We start from the raw sequence: 26,339 nt of genomic DNA, 5'->3' as shown, positions 1-26,339 counted from the left end.
ATATATATATATATATATATACTATACTTATACTTACTATATATATATACTATTATTATTATTAGTTATAGTATATATATATATATATATATATATATATATATATATATATATATATATATACATTTCTGTTTAAAATTTGTCGATGTATACTTCGGGATAGATGATGCATTTGTATACAGTCACAGTCGGATCATTGAACATCTCTGATTTATGTTTCTGAAAGTATGGACATGATATAATGCAATTACTTTTTTTATATATAAATAAATTTTTAACAAAATTACCTGTAAATGATATCAATTTAAAATCTGTCAAGAATATTGCGCTGCAATATTTGGCCATTCTGGAAACTCTTCATTATGTTCATTCCAAGTCCAGCTATGTGTAAAAAATTTCCCATACTTTTATTACACATATACTTTAACTGTACTTTTTTATACATATGTCTTTCACGTTTTATAGAAACAAATCATATCTAGACGAATGTTTTGTAGAGCACATAATATAAATCATAGTTTTTCCTGTATCTTATTAAAATATCGTTCGTTCGCGAAGTAGATTTTGCAAATTTCACAAAAAATAGTTCTTTCGAGCGTTTTAAATTGTATCAAAAATTTTTGACTATTTTTTATTTCATCTATATCTGAGTCAATCTATTATTAATTTACTTTATCAAGGCCTGTGTCAGATTGTTTTCGCTTTCTTTTTCTACAATATCGATTTCAGTATCTATTGCTAAATTAATTGATTTTGTTGTTTCGATATCTTTTATAAAAGTAACATCTTACTTTTTGTAACTAATTTTATTAATAGTCTCTTGCTCTATTTCCCAATTATTTTGAATATTCTCTCAGCTGCAATCTCCTGTTCAATATTCTGATAATTCTGAACATTCTTCCCGATTGTAGTCTTTTGTTATTTTGTTCATTTTGAACATTTCGATACCTTTTATAAAATTCTGCTTTTCGTAACTAATCTTTTAATCTGTTTCCTAATTACTTTCAATATTCTTCTCATCTATAATCTCCTGTTTAATATTCTGATCATTCTGGATATTCCCACCTATAATCTTCCTCTCATTATTCTGATCAATAATATGTTTACACATGCTACTGCTTATTGCAATATTATTGTTATGTCTCTACTATTTTGTGTGCTATCAACTTATTAGATTCGTCAAAGCTGTCATTGCAGAGTTTACTGTTTCATATAATTATCAAATGTATCTATCAAATGTATCTTGAAAGTTCAAGTCGCATAGATTCACATTCGATCGAGTCAACAAGCTCGCTTTTTTAGTTCCTTTAATAACAATTGCTTGAATTTGATAGTCCAGAAATTTTAGGTTTTTCAATAGGACATTAAGATGCGATCTTCATCTGTAAAAATAGCATCTTTCTGCTTTTGATCTAATTGAATTCGTAAAATCTCATCTACTGCTACTGCACTAAGAATCAGTTTACAACTAATATTTAAATAATTTAAACAACGTCTGCATATATTGGGAAGTAAATTGTCATTCGGCTAAATCTAAAAATAAAAAAAACAATGTTACTATACATTATGTATAATAAATATATAAATTTAAAAGTTTAAAAAGCACAAAATATCACGCAACATTTTAATTTACAATGATCGGTAAACGTCTACTTATTTTTTCAGGAATATAGTTATTTTTGTGTTCAAATATTGTAATAATCTGAAGACTTTTCTCCACATAAACGGCATATTTCTTGTGAAAAAAATTACATTTTTATCGAAATAGTCTATTTTTGTATCCATTATATCTTTAAAATCAATAAATTCTCTGTTTATAAAATAAATTCCATTAAATAAATAAGAATAATAAATAATATCAAATTCAATATTTTATTCTTATATAAACTGTATGATTTGATACAAAGTATGTTCTTAAAATAAATATGTAATAAATACATATTTTATATAATATTGTATGTATGTACATTTACATATTGTATTACACATACCGTTAATAATAATATATATTTAAAAAATATATCTGTGCAACAATAGGTTTTACATGTTTCGATCAAAGTTCATCATATTATCACGTCGCTCAATGTCCTTAAGCTCTAACATATCTGTTTTAAGATGCAATTTAATAATTTCTCTCCAAATGTCCATCCTATGTTGTTCATTATCGATACCAATCCGCCTCAAGCTATTTTCATTTATTCTTAACAATGTCTTTCCTGTAATGTCGTGCTTAAAAGATAGAGAAGATTTTTTTTATTTTATGCTAAAAATACATTTTCATCAATAAAAAAAATCTTAATGTATAATTAATAACGTTCTACGATGGAATTAGGTCTTACAAACTTCGATTAAGCTAATCGATCGATTAAATTTCATTATTGCCAACTGCTGACTGAAAATATAAACTAATTTTCTGGCAGCTGTGAAGAACAATGTGATAATAATAGCACAGGTCCTTATTAATGGCAATTCTCAATCGTGAAAAAGCATAAATCGAGCATAGCGCTCCGCCAGAAAATAATGTTTTCAAATCTTGCAGTCTTGGCAATATTTAATTGACCGATTAAGACAACGATCCACTTGATGCTACAAATTTTCTATGAAAAACTATTCTCCTGCTTAAAATTTTCTATAAAAAATTATAGGAACATATGGAATTTGTATAATTATTTATAGTTTTCAATAGTTTTTATAGTAGGGCACGAGAACGACTATAAAAATTCTACAATTATCAATAAAATTCTATGATTTTCTATTTAGTATTTTACTTATTAAACTCTTATCAACTTTTTACAATAAAAGTTATTGTACAATATGCTCTTTGTTTCCTGTTTCTTGTTTTTTACCTTTTGCTTTTTTCTCTTTTGCAACCGTTTTATCAACAATTATATCTTTTGCGACGTATTTCTTGTTTCTTTCGAAGTTTGTTAACTTTTATTTTGGGCGATATAAAACAAAAAACCGGATTAGCAGAAGCAAAAAGACAAGATGTAAAAAATAACAAAAAAAACAGGAAACAAAAAGCAGGCTTTATGATGTAGAACAGGCTTTATGATGTTTCATGTACAATACCGACCTATAGGTATCTACGATTTTCTATGAAAGTCGAAATTTTTTATGAGAAACAACTTATTGGCCGTTGGCTGGCCAATGTGTTTCAACAGATTTTCTCATATAAGTTTTGATGAATTTACTAGAAGTCATCAATACTGTTCTATGTAGCATTACATGCATTCAGTGATCTATCGGTAATAATAGGAAATATCCCACTGTAATGCTTATAGGTTTTAATAGCTTTTTAATTTCTTGAAAACAAAATTATGGTAAGTAATTATTTAGAAAATACTTCTCATCTTCAATTTCAATGAAATTATTCTCATTTGACGCGTTTTTGCATGAAACGAAAGAATCCGATAGTAAAATGTTGTGCCTAGTCCCGTAAATCGAGCGTTAAAGTTAATTAAATGTTAAAAGAAATTTATCACATTGACTTAATGCAGCTCTACGTACACTATGTTAATAGATATTTATTTAGATTCATTACCTCATCTCCGATTTTAATAAAATTAAGACTCAGTCGACACGTTTTTATTTAAAACGAAAGATAACTCTGTTTTTGCAACAAGTTAACTTTTAAAGTTTTAATAATTTTTAAAAGTTAACTTTTCGCAGATAGCAAAAGCAGAACAGTCTTTCATTTTTAATAGAAACGTGTCAAATAAGCCTAATTTCATTAAAATCGGAAGTAAGATAATAATTCTAAATAAATAAAAATACGTACACATAATGCTGCATTAAGTGTGACAGATTTCCTAATCTTAACAGTCGTCAACTTTAACGCTTAATATTTCGGTTCGCAGGACTAGGCACATTTTACTACTGGATCCTTTCGTTTCATGCAAAAACGTGTCGAATAAGCATAATTTCGTTGAAATTGAAGATGTCTTTTAAATAATTATACTAAACTAATTTATATAAGAAATCAAATAACAGTCGAATTGTTCTAAATTGTCTACATATACGTGCGATTAGAGCTCAAAGTTAGCGTGTAAGATTATTATTCCATAGGTCTTAGGCTCTTAGGTTCAAATCTTGTCAAAACCCTGTGCGTTTTCAGAAATATGTACATGCATATAAATGTTTGACGTATCTCAATCATGATGAATATATGATATTAATATAAGAACAAAAAGTATTTTTTATTTCTTATATTTACATCATTTTTGCATTTTGGTATCTAATAGGTGTGAATCGAAGTGAAATCCCTATTGGAAACTCTTGGAAACTATACATTACTTCACATAGAAAACTATTAGGGATAGGGATTTACCGATTCAAAATGCTCATTAAAAGCTATAGAGAGAACTTTTTCTACAGTTTTCTATAATAAATTTTAAGCAGAATAATGTTTCGAAGCATTTTTTTTATTGGATAATTAGTGAAATTCTTTCTTCTGATTGGTCAGTCAAATGCTTCCAAAGCGTTTGTAGCGCCAAGTGGATCACCCCAGATAGCAAAGCGATATTTCAGCAAAATCGCACAAATATGATTGCTTATGCTGGCAACTTGCCATAGATTTGTCTTCAACGATTTCGAATATACCGACATTGCAACATGCAGGCAACAGTATGTGTACCAGCAGTTTAACAACAAGACAGCAGCATCAATATTATCTGTGTTGTCGGTATAAGACAGCATTGTATGATGCTGCATATTATTATATCAACATGATGGCAGTAGTACAAATTTTAATGATGATTTTAAAGTTGTTGGCAAATTGCTGGCAAGTTATTACTCAAAGTTACATCGTGAAGGCATCAAGCTGCCAACAAATGAAGATTCAGTTGCTGCAATTCTGGAAGCAACACATGCTTAGCAATATATAGCAAGCAACAAGACATACACGTTGCTATCTGGAACACTCTATGTTAATCGAAGTTTATAAAACCATCTCTTATATCTATATCAGGACGACACCTATTATGGAAATCATGAAGTCAGAGAGAAGGAGATCCAATTAGCACGCAAACCGAAAAAGCGGTCCTGATTTGTGATCCCTAATTAGGAGAAAGTCCACTGAAAGAAATGGAATTCTGTAATTGGGTGTCATTTTGAGGGTCATTTTAAAGCATTCGTAAAGCGGAGCCTATAAAAGCCAATAAAATTCGTAGCGATCGTAGGATTTTAAATCGTAGAAAATTAACCAATCATAATCGAATATGAGAAGTATAATCGATTATGATTCGACTATGATTGGACATAATTTTCTACGACTTATGATTCTGCAACTGTTATGATTATTTCTATTGTAAACTCCTGGTATTAGATGTCCTTAGTGAAAAAATGTCTCTGAAAATTTCGCTGTAAATGCCTGAAAAAATTTTTCAGAGATTTTCAATAACATTCGAAGACTTTCTCAATGAAATTCAGGCATTATTAGGGATTTCTCTGAAAATTATTTCCAAGTGTCTAAAAGTCTTTGAATTTCGTTGAAATTCGGGATTTCAATAATATCTCTCTGAAGAGAGAATTTTCATAATTTGTCACTTTTTAGAGACTTTCAGCGATTTTTTGAAAATTGTTAAGAGTCTGAAAGTCCTTGAATTTCACGGGAATTCAATAATGTCTCTGAAACTTAAATAGACAATAAATAATACACTCATCAATTAAAGAAGTGTAATACATAACGCAAAAACCCCAGAAGTCTCAGGTTCGAATCCCAGGTGAGTATTAATCCTCATCCTAGGTAAGTATTTTTCAAAATAATTTCAGGTAAAATCATTACACATAGAACAACTTTTTTAAAAGAAGAAAATAAAATTTATAAATCTTAAAATATAATTTTTTTTTCGAATATCATAATGAAAATCTCTTAAAATCTTTGACAAATTCTGAAGATCTATAAATATACTGTAAAAAATTTTACGAAAATCATTAAAAATCACTGAAATATTTTAACAGATCTCTGAAATTATACTGAAAAATTCTTTGAAAAATTCTGCAACATCCGAAAATACTGATATTTTCAGGAAAATTTTCAAACTTTTTCAGAGAAATTTTCGGAAATTTTTTCACAAGTGTATACGTAGCGTCGCTGCATGTATTTGTTGCTTCAATTTGTGATTATAAATTCAAATATCTTTATCTAAATATCTTTCTAAAAATGTAATGCTCATAGATTTTTTTTTTACTGAATTCGTTGATGTCTCTTGAAACAATTCCATTGGCATGCCAATTATTGAACATTTTTTCCAAGCGAGTTACAATAAGACTACTCTTTCTTGAGCATTTTTGCTAGTACATCCACGTATCTTAACATACTATTTTATCAATATTACAAATACTAAATACACAAATAATATACAGAGACTGAGAAAATTTATGACTTAGCAAGACTGAGATAAGGCTGATCTGTTCGAGGAAGGTTAATTAAAAATGGCGCCTGATTATAGAAATCCCTTCTTTTCAGCGGACTCTCTCCCAATTAGGAGTCATAAATTCTATTTCATAGAGTTTCCGCACCTCCTTCTCTCTTACTTCTTCAAAATGGAAATGTTCTGAATGGATTCCGATCGGAATTATTTCGTTTAACTCTAGATATTTCTAAATGAGTTATTATGAACAGTTCGATTGTTTCCGAGTTGATCGGAAAATTTCCGGCACCTCAACTGTTTTTAAAACAGAAAATTTGCATAGAACAGAATTTGTGTAACCCTCTATGCTATCAATATGACAGATTTCTTAATTTATCAACCTTAAAGCTGATTCTACAATGAGTCAATAGTCGGTAGCCTTTCTAACACGCATTCTACAATAAGCTATTAGTCATAAATCAGAAGTTAGAAGCTGGAAATTAATCAATCACAAGTCATCAATTTCCAACTTCTAACTTCTGATTTATGACTAATGGCTTATTGTAGAATGGCCATAAGACGGGGAGCAAAGATTGTTGCATAACGCATAATATAATGTATAAGAAAATGTACCAATTAAGTGTACCAATTCTTCGTTTCCTTTCTTTCCATAAAACAATAAACTCTGATTGATTGAATTTCTTATGAATGTCTTATGTCTTATCGATGAGGATGTATCAAATACAAACTTGCATAGATGCCGCATAAATGTATTAATCACATTTCACGTGCGTTTTTATAGGAGAAATGCAATTAGATAATTTTTTTTATTCATACGTTTATGCGGCTATGTAAAGGACTAAGCCCAGTTTGGATTCTGACTGAACAGCATTAAGACCTAGAAATTGTAAAGCATAAAAAAGGATTTAAAAGTTCCATATGCACAATTTTGTAAAATGAATCCTTTGAGTGCAACAACTGTTCAAAATTCACTTTATGACTATGTATTGTGTACTATGTAGGACTGATTTTATTCGATTCCTCAAATCATCTATAGCATTTTTGCTTGGTTGCATCGCCCACCGCAACACTTAGACAGTATAGCGTTTTCTTGGCTGGTGATAGGCAAACTCAATATACCAGGTGTATAAGCTTAAATCCGCTGTTTTTAGTCAGAAAAACACATTTTTTTTTTCCTAGAAAGCAAAAACAAATTTATTCAAAGTACTTGCCCTCGCTAACTATACATTTTTTTCATCTTTCGAGCAATTTGTGTATACCACGCCAAAAAAATTCCTCATCTTTCGAGGCAAACCACTCAAGCCATTTTCGGACGTCTTCATAAGAATCGAAGTCGCCGCAGCGTGGCTCATCGAAAACAGGTGATAGTCAGAAGGTGCCAGGTCTGGTGAGTAAGCGGAATGGGGTAGCACTTCCCAGTTGAGTGTCTCCAAGTAGTTTTGGACCATTGTTGACGTGTGCAATGGTGCGTTGTCGTGGAGGAAAATGAGCTTGTCATGTCTTTTCCGATAATGCCTTTTTTCACGCAGAGCATGGTGCAATTTGATCAGTTGTTGATGGTAGCGGTGAGTATTAACAGTTTCACCAGGTTTTAACAGCTCGTAGTAGATGACACCCTCCTGATCCCATCAAACACACAGCATCGTTTTCCATCTGAAACGATTTAGTCTTGAGGAAGATGTTGATAATTGGGCGGGATCAACCAAGATTTCTTACGTTTAGGATTCTGAAAATAGATCCACTTTTCATCGCCTGTCACAATCCGATGCAGGAACGACTTTCTTTTTTATCTGGCAAGCAGAATTTGGCATATGTTTTGGTTCCATCTACCTATCGTTCAGTTCATGCGGCACCCATTTTCCGATCTTTTGAACCTTCCCCATGGCATGTAGTCGCATGGAAATGACTGCTTGAGAAACATTCAATTGCTGAGCAAGCATTTTTTGCGATTGGATATCGTCCTCGTTCAAAAGAGTCTGCAATTGACAGTCCTCAACCTTTCTGGGCCGATTTTCACGCTTCTTGTCACTCAGGTCAAAATTTTTGAACCAGCGAAACCAATCTCTGCACATTGTTTCCGATAAAGCATTGTCGCCAAAGGTCTCCACAAGCATTCGATGCGATTCGGCAGCGATTTCTTCAAATTGAAACAGAAAAGTAAAGCTTCCCGCATATGCTTTTTTTTTTAGCAAAAAACTAGATTACGAAAGAAAAAATGTATGTTGTTGTATGAAATTGCTGATGATGTGCACTGGTTAATGTTGACAGATGTCAAACACATAAAAAAAAGTGTGTTGTGTGCCCAGCTTTGTACGCTCACTAATGCCACCTACAGCAAACCACTTGAGCAAACAGCAGATTTAAGCTTATACACCTGGTAATGTGTTTCCGTGTTTCCGTGGCTGTAGTGTAGTGTACAAATTTTATGTACGAAGTAGGGTTTTGCTACACGATTTCAAAAAGACGGCATAGAGCCAGTGTGATATTAAAAATTTGAAAATGAAAGTCAACCGGCAGCAGAATTAAACACAATAGCATGAAGTACCATGGTGTATATACACTTTTGTAGTGCAACACTAATGCAACATTTACACGCAACTGGTATAGTGCGAGGTTACACTCAGTGTATCTCTCAAGAGAAAACACTATTAATATCTGGAATAGTCCAATCTTGACGAAGACAACTAAAACCTTTTTTGGATCTCAAATAGTTATAAGTAATATAAGTGATACATATTAATCGATGAAGAGGGAAAAGAGAGATACTCGAAGTACGAAACAAAAGGTTTTAATTGCCTAACAAGGACTTAGCCGGATCACTGAACTGTATCAAATATATTTTAGATATTGCTTCAATGTCTTTGGTCTGGTACAATCCGTTACCGCCATCACGAGGAGATGCCATGGACGCAGAGAAATTGGATAACCCGGAAAAAAATATTTTATGTATAATTATATTTTATGTATAAAATTATATAAAAATATGTATAATTTTATATATAATTATATATATTTATATATAATTACGAAGGCAAATCAATAAGTTCTTAGAAAATCTTTTAGAAGGCACTCGCAATATCATGTCACATTACTTTTTGACAAGTAGCATCTCTCAGCTGATTACTGTCAAATTTTGAGCGAAATTCATCGCGTGGTTTCATTTCTGTAGACGATTAAAGCGAACAATCTTTATATTTTTTGTAAAATGGAAAAAAACGAATTTCGCAGTGATCAAACATCTACATATGAAAGATTTAACGCCGAAAGAAATCAAAGCCGTGTTGGATAATGTTCATAGCACATCTGCACCAGCGTTTGCGACTGTATACAATTGGGTGAATGAATTTAAACGTGATCGTACATTCACATGTAGTGCATCTCGTTCGGGACGTCCAATTAAGGCTGCTACGCCAGAAATCATCGATAAAGTCTACGTATTATTTTGACTGATCGACGAGTGAAAGTGCGCGAGCTTGTTGAGGCCACATATCACATGGCAGTGATTTCAATTTTACACGAACAATTGAAAAAGCTATTGGCAAGATGCCGCGTTTGCTCACTGTGAACCATAAGCGCGACCGTGTGACGATTTCAAAATAATGTTTGGAGATGTTTCAACGTAATCCAGAATTTCTGCGTCGACTTTATTCTTTAATCGAGTTAAATGAAAACTCGCTGCACAACTAACAACTACCCAGCAAACATTTTGTTCCTAAATTGTTGCCAAATTGACATAAAATTCCAATGGAATTAAGTACCAAAACCAGAGCCTACTGTGTCCGTAATAAGACATGCAATATAAACCATATCTGAAAATATATTCTCAAATTGGAGCCAATATCAAAGCAGATTTAGTATTAATATGATCACAGATCTACACCAAATGCAGATCTATAATCAAATATGCTGACTATGAAGAATGGCACAAATACAACCCAAATACAGTCTGTGGCCAAATATATCAACAGAGGGATACCAAATATAAACATACAAATGTAAAATAATTTCGACCGCGTGAATTAAAATACATAATGTAAGTGAAATAATAAATTAATTAGAAATATATTAAGAAGGGCTACAAACCCTATTAAGAATAAAAATAAAATATAAATAATAAGCAAGATATATTAAAAAGCGCTAAAATAACATATTACAAGAAATTAAAACAAACGGCGTTTCGACTTCGATCAGTCATTCTTAATTAGACATGTAATATTTTTAAGTAAAATATTTATATAAATTTAAAAAGTCAACGGCTAATGATAATTGAAAGATAATTAAATGAGACGGAATACAGATTTCGGCTTTGATGTAAAAAATAATGACATAATTACATCCTATGGTTATCGCATTGATATGAAAACGCATCCTATTGTCCAAATCCAAATCCAAAAAGACCAATTTCTAGCAATGTCATTGTGCATATGTCAGAACGGAGATTACTCGCTATTACAATAATTTGATAAAAATATATGTCAGTATCGGTAAAAACGATGAAAAACTCAGTCTGTTAATATAATAATAGAAGAATATAAAACAAGATAATTAATCTTGCTTATTATTTATATTTTATTTTTATTCTTATAGTTCGTAGCCTTTTGTAACATATTTCTAATTAATCAAATATAATCTAGTTTTATTGCTGAAATATAATATTGTTGTGTTTTTAGAATGTGATATTAATCAATAATTACACTGTGCGACAAAATAAATTATTGGAACGCGATTCCGAATCTGAAGATTGATTGTGAGAAAATCAATAATTATTGATTAACATCACGTTTTAAAATACACACGACAAAGTTATAAAATAGTAAAAAAAAACATTCGGAAGCCCCATTCGAAAGAATTTGGGAATCTCTAGAGGACTCGCCAACTTAATTATTTGCATATATCTTTTTTAGGATTCCTGGACTTTTTATGAGAAGCGAGTCCATCTCGTGGCGGGATCGCATATGACAATGACAGATTTTAATCAATTTTTGACGACAATTTGCCGTAAAGTAAGAGTCAGTAAGATTTGCTCAGCTTTTGTCGTGAACTTACTGTTATTAAATTGTTATTTATAAATCTTGTTTGGTTTTTGTCGACAATTTGATCTCATGTTCCTTATTTGCTGACATCAAAATTTGCATTAAATTTGTCTTGTAGCAAGATTTTAGAAAATTTGTTTGCGATAGGATTTAGTTATCTGGGAGCGTATTTAATGGAAGTTTGTTAACAATACTAACAATAACAAAGTATATTTCCTATTTGCAGCAAATCGGTAAACATAATTTGTTGTCAATATTTGCGATTGCAGAAAAGATTATAGAGGTAGTAAATGCGAAAAATTAGTCATCTATTTAGGTTAAAATTGGTTAAGTCTTCCGACTACCGACTCATTGTAGAATTAGCATAATAATTAATATCTTGATTCGCAGAGCAAAGCGACACTTTTTTGCCAGATTCATTTATTTCATGTAAAAACGCGTAATAAGCTTAATTTTATTGATTTTTGAGATGTAACTAAATTTTATTACCTCGGAAACGCGACACTTCGACTGCGATTCCATTCATGCGTTCTTGCTATTATGGTTTACGAGCGGAATGAGCTTTCCTATTTCTGTAGATCGTAAGCGAAAAGAGAGGAATAGAAGAAATAAATAATAAGCAATAATGATGCAGCAAAAATAACTAAACTCAATAAAATGTTTGCATCGGCATGATAGCTAAATACGTGTTAAGGTATATCCACACAACTTGCATAGCCGCATAAACGTATGCATAAAGAAATCTAATCATATTTTATGTGCGACTTTATAAAAGAAATGCGATTGGATAATTTTTTTTATGTTTATGCGACTGTGCAAGTTGTGTGGATATATCTTTAATGTATATTTTCATCAGCAAAATAAAGTAAAATATTTCACCAGCACTCAATTAACAACAGTAATTGTATTTTAAACCCAATTTTGTAATATATCATGCCGATATAATTACATACTCGTTACATCATCATTAAAATTTAATTCGTTTGAATCTTGTTTGTTTCTGGCTTGATAATTAGGATTTCAAAAAATTTTCAATAAAATTCCACTTTTCAACTCACTATTCACAGCTATGTGCTGTTACATTTTCGTAGTATAGGTATCGGACATTTTAATTAAGACGATTAAAATATAGTATATAATTTTATCTAGCGATATTTCTTAGACTAGTGATTGGTCATAAAAGTCCACTTTGCCCGTTTCTCTCGTTCATTTCAGATTTAGAGAAATAGCCCATTCTGCTCGGAAACCATAATAGCAAAAACACGGAATTGCGGTCGGAAACTCGCCAGTTGGAATTTCGCATTTCCGATTGGAATCGCAAAATTTTCATAATAGGTGCCCAGATGGTGGGATTAATGATTACGATTGACGGTTGCCCAGTTCCACTTCGACCAATCACGTAGCAAGTTAATCGTAATTGGCTGAAATAGAATCGGACAACCATAATTGTCAATCAGTCATCTACTTCCCTTAGTAACGCGGCAAATCTATGGAGAAGCAGGATTAAAAACAAAATTTGAAAAACATACTTATGACAAAGTAAAAAATACTTACATGCAGAAACAGTTCATAGTATAGCTGATAATAGTCGCTGCAGTGTCGTCTCAGCCATTTCTGCACATCTAATACATTCCATAAATACACCGGACGTGGTCGAGTTGTCTTGCTCTGGAAAATGCAATAATTTATACATTGGGATAATCCTGGTGGAGCCTAGCGACGCTAAAGTACTTATTTTCGAAAGCTTGGCAGCACCAAGTATATATTATACTTTTAGGGATACATCGGACATTCCGAAAAATATCCGGTATCCGATATTATGCTTGGCGCAGGTTATAATGAAGTACTACGTGAGGCAGCCACTTGCAATAGAGTTCTTAAGATATACTGTCTTTCGCTATAAGAGATTATTTATTCCCGTTTCCGCTACATGGTGTCAAAAGTGGGATCGTTTACGCGAAGATAAAAATTATGTGAAACTAGTCTTTGAGAAGCAAGGAAAAAGATTTTCTTAAATCGCGTACAGATTTGTATCAAAACGCCGTTACAAACTGTTCGCGAAGAAGCCGTCGCAAGAAGAACGGCGTGCAATATGAATGATAGCTCGAACGCTATCACGAACATCATTGCATAAAACAATGTAAAGATTTGTATCTGAACGCCATCGCGAACAAGACGTGTGCAGTGTGGACGATGTCTCGAACATCATCGTGTAACATCGGGTCGATCGGCCGAGAAGTTGATTTTTCGCCGCCACATCAAAGAAATATTTGCAATTAGCTGTGTACAGATTTGTATCAGAACGTCGCCGCAAATACTGCTGTGAACAAGACGGCGTGGTAGTATCAGTGTGGATAGTATCTCGAGCGTCGTCGCGAACATCGAGCCCTCCTACCAAGGAGGGATCAAGGAATTAATTTTTTATCAAACAAATCATCGCACTTTCATGCAGTTCTTCGTACACTATCGTTTGATTCTACTTCTCAGTTTGCATTCTCGGCGTGAGTGCAGTGATCGAAGGAAAAAAATTTCTTGTTAAATGAAAAATATAGAACATTTGAATTGTTATGTTAGAAAACAAAGCATCAATTTTTTTACATACATCTGTCACACTAGGCTCAGAAACTAAATTGAAACTAATAAAAATGGAACATCATACGCAGGACGTTCGCGATGAAGTTCGTGACAGTTCGCGGCGATTACAACAAAGCATCAATATGATGGCGTTTGCGACGGCTTTCGCGACGATATTCGTAACAGCATTCGCGAACGGTCAGACTGCCTACATCAGTGAATCATTTAAAACCTTATAACCTTATTTGTCGAAAAAATTTCTTTCGAAAATGCTTAGTTTTTTCTAAATATTTCATCATCCCAGGACTTTTTACTCAGCCTGTATAATGCTTTAATAAACACATCAGTGTAATAAATACTTGAATTGAATTATAAATATAGTGTCACAGTTCATAAATACAACTTTATGCAGCACACTATGAAACATCATTTAAGATTATAGATATATATAGGGTTTTTCAATAGAGACGCTTGAAATTTGTTAGATCATAGTAGCCATGTTGTTAAAGTAACATCTATTAAATTTATTGTGAATTGTTTAGTAATGTTTCCATGGCAAATCACCATGGAAGATCATAGTGTTGAACAACGTGTGCAAATCATAAAATTTTATTATCAAAATCAGTGCTCCGTTCGAGAAACGTTCATTACGTGATTTTTATCCTCGCCACAACTATCCTGCCGAATCGACTATTCGACGTTTGGTGGCCAAATTCGAATCAACCGGTTCGATAAATAATCAGCCAACACCAGTACGTCGCCGAAACACAAGGTCTGCTGAAAACATCGCTGCTGTGAGAGTGTACGGGAAAACCCGAGGCAGTCAATTTCTCATCGTTCACAAGAACTTGACCTTTCTGTGACTTCAACTTGGCGAATTTTGCGTTAGAACTTGGGTCTGCACCCCTATAAAATTCAACTGACCCAGGAACTTAAGATAAACGACTATAGACAACGCCGTATTCGCTGATTGGGTTCTGGAGCAGTTGAAAATTAACAAGCAAATTTGGCCAAACAAATCATCTTTAGCGATGAGACCCATTTTTGGATGAATGGATATGTGAACAAGCAAAATTGTCGAATTTGGAATATCAATTCACGCGAGATACACCAGCTCCAAATGCATTCCGAGAAAGTCACTGTTTGGTGCGGATTTTGGTCTGGCGGTTCATATTTCTCGGTTCATCGGTTCATATTTCTTCCAAAACGAAGCGGGCGTTGCCATAATCATCAACGGCGAACGATGATAAGAGATCGATGATAAGCAACTTTTTGTGGCCTAAAATGGATGATATGGATATTGATAATATGTGGTTCCAACAGGCCGCTACGTGCCACACACCGCATGTCACGATGGACATTCTGCACGAGCGATTTGAGGGCATGATTATCTCGCGCAGCGGCGAACTGGCCATCGAGGCGATTTAACGCCTTTAAACTTCTTCCTTTGAGGCTATCTTAAATCGCAGGTCTATACGAATTAACCGCAAACAATTAATGCTCTCAAAGTCAACATAACAAACGCCATCCAGCAAATTCAGCCAGATTTATGTGAGAAAGTCATCGAAAATTGGACCGCCCAAATACGTGTCACCAAGCAAAGCCGCGGCGGATATTTGAGCGATGTTCCATACTTAATAAAATATTCTTTCATATAAAAAAAAAATTGAGTGGATATCTCACACACAACTTGTTTTATTTACATTTAAAAATCGAGCATCCTTATTGAAAGACCCTTTATAATTATATCCAAAATTTAGTGATTCAACAGCATTCAATATAATCTTACAATAAGTGTTTAACATACAAGGTTTTACTATGTATACGAACGGTGAGCTTACCACAATAGAATAGAAAATCTAACGAATATTAAAACTATAATACGAACAGAAAATCTAACATGGAGTCATATAAACAAAGAAAGAAAAGTGATCTTCCCGATTTTCAACTTTTATATTTTCATAAAATTATCAAATATTGAAATGATGTTCTCTAAATTAGCACACAATCTAACAGTATATTTGTGTAATAAGGCGGTAATAGAGAGCCTTATAGGGAGAGATTGGCAAACTTCATCACCTGACTCAGTCTTCTCTGATTGGACATAGTTACCAAAACTATATAGGACATTCATGGATGCAGAAATGAGTTAGAATAAATTAGAGAAGTTGAAAAAATTTTTTTTATCGGCCACTTAGCTCAAAAGCTTCCATTTCATACCAAAAGAACACCCCTAAATTTTTATCAAAAAATATTAAAATTTAGAGATAGTTAGTAGACGATTTTTAAATCAAAGTTTTGATTTTCTTTAATATATGTTTAATTTGATACAAAAATGACTTAATTCGAATGTCGTACTGTATGTTTTTTTAATCACTGAACACGATGCAAGTTCATTTAACCGATATACGCCTTAAGAAATATAACCCGATTAAATGTGAAAAAATGACCAAATTTCGAGTTCAAGGTCGATTTTAGCAAAATTCCAAGTTTAAAATTGTGTCATTTTTTTCATATTAATCGGGCTGTATTTCTTAAGGCGTATAACGTAGGATTAAATCAGGGTTACCTCATAAAAATAACTCGTTCTTTTTCCTAAAAAATACTTGTTATTCGTTATTGCAAAAGTAACTCGTTACCGTTATTGTTACTCAAAATATAATGAGTCGTTACTTTTTCGTTACTTTTTTTCTTGACATTAATAAAACATTATATGCAGATTTTTGTGGTAAAAAAGATGTCAAAATTTTATTTTTTAGTAGAAAAATAGAGCTCAAAAAATATATGTCTATAGTAAACATTGCATTATTTTCATGAATGAAATAGATGCTGTCACATAACATATAAATAAATTTATTTTTCGTATTAATTTTAATAAGATTCTTTAAATTATATGTTTAACTCTTAATATATATACAATTTTCTATATGATTCGTTGATGTGTGGTTAATTTCTCCAAACATACAATACAAAAATTATGAATAGATTCTTATATATATTTCTTATATATATTTCTTATATATTTTCTTATATATTTTAACATCTTTAAAAAATATTTATAAAATTGTACATTTAAAAAGGAGAAAAAGATAGAAAGAATTACTTAACCAGGTGCAATATTTCGAAGAAAAGAAACAAGATGCGAATGACTTATATTAGTGAATACTCTAAAATGATATTATATAATAAAAAAATATATTATTTGTAATATATTTGTAATATTATTTGTAATCTGCTATAATTATAAACATATATTTAATATGTAAGATGAGAATATAACACAGAAAAAAATTTTATTTTAAGAAATTAAATAATTGTAAAAATAAAAAAAATTGTGATTATATCTGAGTTAGTCTATATGTGTAAACTGTGAATACAATGAAAAAAAGGTGTGATCGCGATAGCGAAAAATGTGACTTAGACAGCTAATCAGACTGTTAATGTTTTAGGATTATAGTTACACATGACTAAACTTTTATATAGTTAGAAATAAAGTAACGATAAAGTAACTAGTAAAATTGTTACCGTTATCCCAAAAATGTAATTACATTATCATAAACATTAATAACTCAAAAGAAAATGGAACATCGTTATCTATTACCGAAAAAAGTAACTTGTAACGGTAAGGACGTTACAAATAACGCATTATTTGCCTATTCTGCTGTAATGTAACCTTAATATTAATATTTTTAAGCGATTTTAATCACACGCATGTAAGATTGCAGAGGTGTGAATATTTCTGACACAATTTGTGAATGTAACATGATTATACAAATCAAATATCGATTTATCATCTGCAGTTTCAAAAAATGAATGTATGTACCCTCAGAAAAGTGGATCTTGCTATACAGTTTACATCTACTTTTTCAGTGCGCGCAGCATTCTGTGGTTATAAGTTTTGAGCTGTCATCTCCTCTTTCAAGTTTCTTTCTGATAATATGTGTCCAGTCCTGACTATCTCTATACTTTTTATTGCACACATTGATTGCGTTCAGCAAAACATAACAGTTTTGCCGTTTTATGATAAAAAAGGTGAATCGTTCTAATGGATGCAGTGAATTGAAAGGAGTTATATCAGCCAATTAGAGCTTGACCAATTTGTCTGATTCAAAATGGCTGACGAAGCAGTCAGTTGTGCTGTAAGCATTATACAAGATAGAAGAGTTATTTTGTGTATACACATGAAGACAATTTCGATTGCATTATGCCGATGTAATCATGGAAAGTCAGGGGAAAGTCAGGGAATTTTCTCCGTTCAAATTTGTAGACACTCTGGAAAATGTATTATTGAATAGAACACAAGTTCTTTACCAATTTCCTTATATATAAACCTTTTTTCCTCAAATGGAAAAGAAAGATAATTCAGGAAATATAATGTTTTATAAATATTATTTTTTTATGTTGTTTTATTTTATGAGCTTCATAACTTGCGTCGAATGAATTGTCCAATCTCTAATTGGTCGAAATCTCGGCCATTATGCGTATTGGTTCACCTTTCTAATTCATCTTACATTATGGTTTTATGATTGCTGAGATAGAACTATTCCTCTTGATGTAAAAGCATAATCCAATTAGCGCGACGAAAACTTCCAACAGTTAAATAAACTTATATTAACAACAAAATAAACGTTCTGCTGAACGCAACCATTGCATTATTGCATGGTCGTGACAGATTTCCTATCCTGAATAGTTGTCAACTTTAAGGCCCGTATTCAAAACGCGTTTACAATGATGTTAGCTAATATGCTATAATTTATGTTACGCATACTGTAGAATTTTAGAGATAAAAGCGTTCTGAATACGGGCCTAAAGCTTAATATCTCGGTTCGCGGAGCAAAGCAACACTTTTTTTCTACTAGATTCTTTCGTTTTATACAAAAAACGTGTCAAATGAGTCTAATTTCATCAATATTGAGTGCATCTAGAAGCACGACCGCTTACTAAGAGCTCAGTGAGCTCTTTTACTTGTTTAATCTATATTTTTAGATCTAAAATATGCCAATCAAATACAAGAACTCACTGAGCAATCGTGTTTCTGAATGCACCTATTGAAGAAAGAGTAGAATTAAAATAAACATTTACCAAAACTTCTAAGTAAGCAATCTCCGATAGAATAGTCAAATCTTCAGTGCATGACCTTCGGGCTCCAATGGAATCGAATAATAAGGAGGATAAAATCATGCGCATCACGCATAAAATAGAATCACGTTCTTCAATATTTAGATGAACAAAAAAAGGTAATTATTCAGAATAATTATCTCACCTTCTATTTAAAAAAAAAAAAATTGAGCTTATTCGACTCATTTTCACTCAAAACGAAAGAATGTGGCAAAAAAAATGCGGTCTGCCTCGCGAAATAAGTTATTAAGTTATTAAGCGTTAAATCGGGTTTACATCCTGACAGAAAAACGGAAACCAATCAGAATTCGCGAAAAAACAGAAGCAGAAATGCACAAGCGAAATGCATCACCTATTACTGTGAGTTTCGATTAGCTTCTGGTTTTCCGTCAAGGTGTGAACACGATCTTAAAGTTCGAGATTTTAGAAATTAAGATATCTGTCATACTGATCGAGGCAAAGGTTTACAATATCTCGGTCACCTCAAATTTTGATAAAAATAGACTCAATCGATGCGTTTATATATGAAATGAACGAATCTAGCGAAAAAAAGTGTCGCTCTGCCCCATGAATCGAGATTTTAAGCGTTAAAGTTAACGCTTCTTAACCATCGAGATTAAGAAATCTGCCATAAAATACTACGATGCCAGTATGCGCTGCGGTCTCAAATTTGCCATTTTGAAATAAGTTCTCTGCTCTAAAATACAAATTCACTGCTTCAAAAACAAATTTACTGTTTTAATAAAATAATATAACAAAATAATTTGTGTTTGTAAAGTAGTAAATTTGTCTTTTTAAAGCAATGAATTTGTTTTTAAAGTAGTGACTTTGTTTTTAAAGTAAAGTAGTAAATTTATTTGTAAAGCAGATAATTTGTTTAAAAATCGAATTTGTGTTTTAGAGCAAAGAATTTTAAAGTAGCGAATTTGAGACCACAGCGCATTGATTGAAACGGAAACTATCTGAATAATTAAATAAACAAAGATATTAAAATACATACATACATACGCGCGCGCGCGCGTGTGTGTGCGTGTGTTTTATATTTATATATATATATATATATATATATATATATATATATACTAATTATTTTAAATTTATAAAATTAAAACAATAGTAAATTTAAATTAAAGAAAATATTTAAGAATGAAAGTTCAGTAGTGATGCATATAATAACGTCTAATTCTGCTTATAAACAATATATGATTTTATTTAAAATCACATATTGTTATATTGACTATGTTATTTATTGTAAAAAATAGTTGCGTTTTCACTGGACTCATATATATTACACTTTAGATTATTAATGGAGTGTGTTATCTTTATATTCTCAATTCATATAACAAGAATATATTTTGTTGCACAAGGATCAAGTAAAAAAAGAATATGTTATACAAATTTTTAAATATGTATCCAACGGCCTAATTATTGACGGTTTATATAATAAATTAACAATACTGAGGATGATTGTTACAATAAACGTATATTAAATATTGTTTCATTAGCTCATAGCCCTTCTTAAATACTTTCTTTAATTTAAAACAGTAAATTTGTTTTCAAAGCAGTAAATTTGAGTAATTCTTCAGAAGAGTTACTCATCTCTATTTTGATGAAATTAGGTTCATTTGACGTTTTTGTGTAAAATGAAAGAATTTGGCAGAAAAAAGTCCAGGACTGCTCTGTAAAGCGAGATATTGAGCATTAAAATTGACTGAAGTGTTACTATGTAACAATCATTAATCTGTCATGGACAATGGAGTGTATAGACTAGTGCTCATTGGTTCGAAGCGGCTACGCTACCCCAAACAAAAACAAAATAATATATTCTACCCACTTGAAGCCTAATCACCTAGATGTTGCAGCCTAGACAGTATCCGCTTGGAATATTTCTTTAAAGACAGTGGGGTGTGAGAACAGTCTTTTTAGAGCAGTCTTTTTACTACTTTTACTACTTTTACTTTTTAGTTAGGCCCCAAGCGAGTAGGATATATTTTTTTTGTTCAAGGCAGCGTAGCCGCTCCAAATCAATAAGCATTACTGTCTATATACCTTACTATGATTGTCTATACACTCCATATGACAGATTTCCTAACCTCAATAATTGTCAACTTTAAAGCTCAATATCTCGCTTCGCAGGGCAGTCGGATTTTTTTTCTGTCAGATTCTTTCATTTCACGCAAAAATCATCGAATGAGCCTAATTTTATCGAAATTGGAGTAGCTCTTCTGAAGAATTACTAAATTTGAAATAACTGGGGTATTGTAAATCTTTACCCTAATTGATATTGTGCCATGTATACGTACTTTGATTACATGCGCATTACACTGTGATCATAATATTTTGCGAAATTTAATACAAATGTAACACTAGCATTATTAGCTGCATATGTCAACAATATAATTCTGCGAATCTGCTTTAAAACACAAATTCACTGCAAGATCCCGTTTATGCACAATTTCAATGTTCTTACTTTCGTTCTAATGCTGGGATTAACAACTTCTTCTACCATTGTACTTTAACTTTTTTAGTAACATGACATATCGGATAGAAATGATACACATTCGTCGGGTTCAGCCAAAGCCATAGAGAATGTACTGCGCGATCAGCGTAATCCGTGTCAAAATGGCTGACAAAAATGAAAGAAAGGGACCGTGAAGGACGGCCAATCTCTATCTCTTTCTATTCAATGATTTTGATTTTCCAGGCCCCGAGCTTAAAAAAACGTTTTGAGAAAAAGATAGTATAGAGCGAATGAAAAATTAGAATTGTACCAGTAACATAATTTTATTCAAAATATTTTTTTATTAATTTTTAAATACAATAGTTTTTGTATTTTTAGCTCTTATTCTACCTCTTTCGGAAAGTCACAAGTACTTTCGTGATGTAGATGTACATCAAAAAACATATTTAAAAATTTTTAGTGACACATTTTCTATGATTTCTTGTTTAATATTTTCTTTATTATTTAAAATATATATAGGGAAATTTTCTGTACAGTTTTTTGAATCAATACTTTTTTAACATTTTCTGTTTCATAAATTTCTATCTCTCTTAAAGTACGTCCTGCGATTAAACATATTTCAATTACATCTGCAGACGCAGAAATTAACTTAACGTTTTCTTCTATTTTTAATTTTTTGTAAAGAAGATAGAATTTGAAAATTTGTTAACTTCTTACATTCATTTCAATCCATTCTTGTTCGCTAAGAGCAATCTTCATTTTTTTCATTCATAATATATTCATACATCTCAGCAAATGAGAATGAATTAAAATGGATTGAAATGGATTAAAAGATTTTCAGAAATATTGATTCACAAATGTTAAAATGAATGCTTTTCGATCCTGAATTTTTTATTCATTTATAGGAATTGCATGAAGTATATTTCTTTTCAATCTAAAAATAATATTATACTTTTTCTGTACATTGTGAATACTTTTCAATTCAAATTTTGAATAGGAAATGAAGTTTTTCAATCCAATTAAATCCAAATAAAAGTATTCGCTACTTAAAATACACATTCGGAAAAAAATCCATTTTAATCTATTCTCGTTTTTTGAAATATCAGTCTCTTTGACAACAGTGACAATTAAATTTTTTTATTGGATTCTAGATTTTTTGGTCTGCAAAATACATATATCATCTTTCTTAATACAATTAACGTAATTAAAGCTTCCAACATGAGCATTAATTAATAATCACTTTAATACAGATTAAAACTGTTCAGTGATTGAGTTATTATTATTACTCGATTGTTAACCATTGTAATAATCGGAATGTTTATTGCGAATTTGCTTCGCACACTATGAACAATCTACGGATCTTTCGAATTTAATTATATTTTGACGTCACAATTTTCACTTGGCTGTACGGGTGCGTTAATTTTTTCTTTATAAAAAATTGTGATAACGGATATCTTTTGATCTGTACAGATTTTTATCTGATATTCGTTGCCAAGCTCTCTCAATAGAAAGAAATTGAGTCGTCATTCTTCCGTCTCGCTGTGAAGGATTGAGAGAACTGCAATAAATGTTTAGACTAGTGATGACTCGAAGGCAAGCCGAAACATCTATGTGTAATTAATTATATTCTTTTGAATTGGTAATAAATGATTTTTTTATTCTCGCACTAAATACCGCAAATAAACTCTCATTAGCCCTTCTTTGTTTTTACACTTGAAATTTTCAAGTTGTTTTATTTGTATTTACTTGTCTTATTTGTATTATTATTACCTCCACAAGATCTAACACTTGAAAAAAAAGCTTCAGGTAATCTTATGATAATTTGTATGTCAATACATATTGCAAAGGTGATTCATTGGTCGATACATATTTATCTATATAACTATAGCTATGCAACTTCGTATTGGTACTATGATACACAATCTAATTTTCGTTTATTCCTCAAAATTGATTTTCCATTATAATCAAGCAATATAATGTAATTTTCATATTCCATAACTTTTGATCGAATTTCAATAATATTACTCCAATTAATAGGACTTTTACTTATTGTTAGACTATTTTAACATTCTTCTATCTCGAATTAAGCGAGTCAAAAATATTATTCATCGTCATACAAAATTTTTCTGTACCAAAAGAATATGAAAATAAGATAGTTTAATAGTTGTTCTAAAAAAAAATACAATGTTATTAATACTATAGTAGTTACTATATATAGTTACTAACACTTATAGCTTAATAATTGAGTAATTAACCGAATTCTCATTTTCTCTGTTTGAAAATTTATGTGACATTTTCTAATTTTTAAGTTTCAGCATATAAACCATATTAATACCATATAATTACTATATAATTACTGATACTAAACTAATTTCTTCAAATAATTCTACAATTGTATCTCCATCTGTTAATATTTTTTTATCTCCAAATGTATTCCATACTAATTTGATGGCATGGCACGTATAAAATATTTAAAAAATAAATTCTTGTTATAGGATGTAGAATAGATAAATCAAATTTGTAGTACAAAATTTTGCTCCTAAACTCTCGGCCATTCTTATATTCGATAACTAAAAATTAATGATATAATTTATATCAATAGGATGTAAACTTTTCTAAACATTGCAAAATTATATTAGCTCTATCCTCGCCATTTAATGCATAAATAAAATGATAAGCAACTGGAATTTTCCAATTTTCATTCAAACTGTTAGAATATATAATTTAAACCGAGTTTGATCTAGGGTTTAGAAATCTAGAGTTTTAATTTCACAATTGTTCAAAATTTAATTATACCCGAGTTATTCTATTACTTTAAAAGAACGCGTGCGTGCCCAGCAAACGAGAATGGATTGAAATGAATTGAAATGGATATAGATTTTCAGAAATATTGATTTACGAATGTTAAAATGAATGCTTTTCAATCCTGAATGCATTTTTATTCATTTATAGGAATTGCAAATGGAGCATATCTCTGTGCTTTCCAATCTAAAAATAATATTAGCTTTTTCGGTGTACAACACACACATTGTGAATACTGTTCAATTCAAAATTTTGAATAGGAAATATAGTTTTTCAATCCAATTGCACTCAATTGAATCTAATTGAATCCAATTAAATCCAAAAAAAATATTCGCTGTTTAAAATACACATCCGGATAGAAAAAAAATTTCAATTCATTTCAATCCATTCTCGTTTGCTGAGTAAGTTAAATCACATCGCAAAAAACTGTAGGATAAAAACACCTTCAACAAACAAATACGTTGTTTTCAATGTAACAAGACAGGTCACAGAAAAATTTTGCAAGCAAAAGGCACAAAAAATAATGAAGGTTGCAGTATTTGTAAAAAAAACAAATCACGTGGATAAAAATTGTTTCTTCAGGAAAGTTTCTTCAAAAACAAGAAGCCTGACAATGAAGAAATAGTATTGTTTCTTGTCTCAAAGACCGACAAAGGTGATCAGTGGATCGTTGATCGTTGGAATCTACGTTGATTGGAATCTACGATGATTTGTTGACAGGCAGATATTCACAAAATGAACATAATTTTGAAACAACTTAGTGAAGAGTTTAAAATAAAAATTGCAAAAGAAGTAAACAGTTAGGATATGAATTGTCGAAATCAAAGGACATTGTAATATTAAAACAAGAGGATTATATAAAGAAAATGCTGGTACATAGTAATATGGACAATGCCAAACTTATAAAAATTCCTTTACTTCAGGGAGAGCGAATAAAGACTATACGACTAAAAAGAACAATTATCCTTATAGGAAAATGGTAGGCTGTTTGCTCTATGCCTCCTCAAAAAGAGCGAACATTGCATTTGCAGTGAATTTTATTAGATCTGTGGAAAAACCAATGTAAGAAAATATAAATAACGTAAAACATATTTTAAAATATTTGAAGAGCAATATAAGCCAGGGAATAAAATTCCAGAAGAATCGAAACCTCAAATTATTACAAGCGTACTTAGATGCTGATTATGCTGGAGCTGTGAAAATCAGAAGAAGCATAACAGACTTTATAATAGTCTATGATGGAGGATAATCCTCGTTTGATTTCCAGAAAATAATCAATAATAACGCAATCGATCACTGAAGCTGAATATGTTGCGGAATGCTGCAAGGAATTGGTTTATCTGAAGTCTATATGGAAGAGTTATTAGATGAGAAAATTGAGATAGAACTACATATGGAATCAAAGCGCAATAATGTTGATAAAAAATGGCATAATAAATAAAAGAAGCAAACATATTGATGTTAGATTCAGATATATTCATGATCTGGTTAAGGAAAAAGGAAAGTGTTAGAATATATAATTTAAAGAGTTTAATCTAGAGTTTTTAGAGATCTAGAGTTTTAATTTCATAATTGTTCAGAATTTAGTTATATCCGTATCATTTTATTACTTTAAGAGCGCGTGCATGAATAGCAGAATGATGTTATCGCGATTTGCAACTGATTGATCATCCCTTTTTTCCGGCGAACATGATGAGCTCATCTTCGCGATATTATTAAGTTGCAATAATCTGCGAAATAATTTAATAATCAATGCTGTCCGCAAATCGTAGTTTCTAGGCACAAAATTCGACATGTTCAACGCTATTACAAACTACTGTATAAAACTTGTATTGTTGTGAGTTAAAAATCTTTGTCAGATGTCAGAACAAGGAAATGGCGTCAATAGCGCCGTCTGACAGCAACTACATTGACAGCTATGGCCATCTATTGGTAAATTCCGGTTTCATATTTACATACCTGGTATATGTGATATTT

At 31.2% G+C, this 26,339-nt stretch overlaps 1 protein-coding gene across 1 annotated transcript; it reads right to left on the bottom strand.

Moving 5' to 3' along the window:
• Window positions 1-2,040: 2,040 nt before the first annotated feature.
• On the bottom strand, window positions 2,041-21,608 carry LOC105622920 (protein aveugle). The gene is made up of 3 exons (XM_012204329.1): window positions 21,570-21,608; window positions 12,962-13,075; window positions 2,041-2,229 (listed from the first exon to the last, which is right to left on the bottom strand). Exons 1-3 carry the CDS (start codon window positions 21,606-21,608, stop codon window positions 2,041-2,043), a joined length of 342 nt encoding a protein of 113 aa, XP_012059719.1.
• Window positions 21,609-26,339: the final 4,731 nt, after the last annotated feature.

The sequence above is a fragment of the Atta cephalotes genome (assembly GCF_000143395.1).
Source record: "Atta cephalotes unplaced genomic scaffold scaffold00050, whole genome shotgun sequence".
NCBI classification, from domain to species: Eukaryota; Metazoa; Arthropoda; class Insecta; order Hymenoptera; family Formicidae; genus Atta; species Atta cephalotes.
The sequence above is the reverse complement of the archived record's forward strand: the minus strand, read 5'-3'. Positions and strand labels throughout refer to the sequence as shown.

Bases quoted from the DNA above. Each gene is read 5' to 3' on its own strand.
- LOC105622920 (XM_012204329.1), bottom strand. From the start codon at position 21,608: ATGGTAGAAGAAGTTGTTAATCCCAGCATTAGAACGAAA. The intron at 13,076-21,569 runs GTAAGAACATTG...TGCATTTTCCAG, and splicing joins ATCCCAGCATTAGAACGAAA to AGCAAGACAACTCGACCACG. The intron at 2,230-12,961 runs GTAAGTATTTTT...CTATCTTTTAAG, and splicing joins ACTATGAACTGTTTCTGCAT to CACGACATTACAGGAAAGAC.